Below are 2,246 nucleotides of genomic sequence, written 5' to 3' on the forward strand. Positions count from 1 at the left end.
TGACCTTGGTCTTGTTGAACCTCATGAGGTTCACCTGAGCCCAGCTCTCCAGCTCCTTCTGGATGGCTTCCTATCCCTCTGCCATATTGTATGATCCCATACAGGAATGAAGGCTCACTGGGGACTTCTGCAGAAAGCCTGAAGAAAGGTGAATGGGATCTATCTTTTCCTAGCTACACATCCTCTTCTCATTAGAAAATTATCTTTCTTCCCTGCCTGTAGTCTTTAAGTTGACATGAAATTATCTCAGAAGCACAAATAGCTCCAACTACTCACCTGTACTGGTGCTGCAGCCCTGCCCTGAAGCTGAGTCTGTGACTGGGCCACTGAAGTCTTCCACACATGAAGGGACTGATGCCAGTAAGCCTAGAGAAAGGCAAGAGGATCACAGTTAAACAAAAAATCCCTGAGGTAGGAGAAGCCTTTCCCATGGAAATACCTTAGTGATCACCAACCAACTTTCCCAAAGCAGGATGATTTCAGAGCTGTGCTCCCCCAATGCTGGCCATGGACAGGCATCATGACCCAACAGCACACCTATTTAGGATGCCCAGCCTAGGTTTTTCCCAAAGAATGGGCCTTTGGTGGCATGGGGGTGGTGCTGCTCTCAAAACTTATCAAACTCCACTCTTAGTTGTCCAAGAGCTCCCCGGAAACTAACTGAGCAGCTTTTTCAGGGGCTGCTTCCTCTTGCAAGGACCGGCCAGAGAGACAAGCTCTAATTTTAAGTCACAACCCCTTCTCCTACCATTTCCTCTTGTATTAAAGACAATTTTTGGGAAGTGCTGGCACTCACAGAGTCCCCTGTAGCGTGACAGCTGCTGGTAGATCTGCTTCATGCGCTCGATGTTCAGGCGACTGGTCTCGGCGTGGTTCACCATAGGTTTAGGGTAGTCCACCCCAATGATGCACTTGGCTGCCTTCTGCACAGACTCCGGGGCATTCCAGGGCTCATAGATGTACCGTGAGGGGAAACCCTTCAGTTTGGGCAGGTACCTCCTGAGACACAAACCAAAAGATGCACCAGCACCCATCAAGACGCTGCGGGGAAGCGTTTACGCACCGAGAAAGCGCCGTGCGGCTGTCGGCTGCCCGAGGGCAGGCTGAGGGATGAGGAAAGCTCGAGGCCTGCCACTCACTTCACGTAGTCCCCGCTGGGGTCCGTGCGCCGCCCGAAGCCCACGGGGCAGTAGCAGTGGAAGAACTGCTGGAAGAAGGCGCTGCAGGAGAGCCACATCCAGCTGCCCGCGTTCACGCTGAAATCCGCGTCCAGCAGCAGCTCGTCGAAGACCTGCGGCAACGTGGGAGAGGGAAGTGAGAGCTGGGGAGGGGGCACCCACCGTGCTGGCTCAGGCACTGAGCTGGGAGAGGAGTTCCTGGGAGCCAGAGGAGCGGCAGAGGAGCGATGTGATGTGCTGGAGGCGGTGGGTTGGTCAATGGATCTCCCTTCCTGGGGGTTTCGCAGAGGGCTGGCTTAGCTCTCATGCAGCTACAAGGTAAACGGACACCTCGGGCTCTGATCCTCACCTGGGAGGCGTAACAAGTGCCAAGCATTGACTGTGGGAAGCAGGCAGACACTGCACAGGACAACCACCACCAAAGCCAGAAGAAAGAAGCCCTCTGAAGGTCCCAGAGCACACTGCCACTGAGAGGAGGCAGTTCCAGCACTCGCTCCCTCACATCCATGCACAGGCGTTGTGCTTTTAGCACCTGACCTAAGGCCCACGTTCAGTTGTGCTTTGCTTCATGACAAGATGCCCCTGCCTCCACTTTTTTCTGCAGGGCAATATAGACACTGGGGAGGTTCAAGCTGTCTGTCCCTTCAGATGGCCCAAGAGGAGGGTCTTTTACCTCTTTCCTTGAGAGACTCTAGACTCAGATTTCAGGCATGGAGCGTTCCCTGACGGGCACGGTGATGGTTATACGAGGAAAAACGTCCAGTTAAAAGTGACACTGGCTTTGCAAAGAAAACGGACCGAGAACTTTTACCAAAAAAAGAAACCCAAAAAAAAGCAAGCCCCCCCCCTCCAACCCCAGTCCATATTTTTACCAGTGGGTCCCACTAACATTTAGTTACGGTTACTGGAGACTCTTGAGAGTGTCAGAGCCTCATGGCAGAAGGCTGTCAGGCTGTGGCAGGTCAAGAAACTGCCAGCAAATCCTCTCTTCTACTCAACTTTGACACGTGAAGCAAAAGCCATACCTGTGTGCTCATCCTTGCAGCGAGTGCCAGGGAGACTTTGTTT

The 2,246-nt window shown here is 53.2% G+C and overlaps 1 protein-coding gene across 1 annotated transcript in view; it reads right to left on the bottom strand.

Moving 5' to 3' along the window:
* The window catches only part of LOC103774144 (cryptochrome-2), a gene marked incomplete at its 5' end in the record, with an annotated part of 2,936 nt that extends 1,645 nt beyond the window's left edge, over positions 1–1,291 (bottom strand). The window contains 3 exons of the mRNA XM_008941532.1: positions 277–366; positions 797–999; positions 1,140–1,291. Coding sequence (XP_008939780.1) covers positions 277–366; positions 797–999; positions 1,140–1,291 — 445 coding nt within the window. The remainder of the gene's footprint in view (positions 1–276; positions 367–796; positions 1,000–1,139) is intronic.
* Positions 1,292–2,246: the final 955 nt, after the last annotated feature.

This window comes from Merops nubicus, unplaced genomic scaffold (assembly GCF_000691845.1).
Source record: "Merops nubicus isolate BGI_N331 unplaced genomic scaffold, ASM69184v1 scaffold42525, whole genome shotgun sequence".
NCBI classification, from domain to species: domain Eukaryota; kingdom Metazoa; phylum Chordata; class Aves; order Coraciiformes; family Meropidae; genus Merops; species Merops nubicus.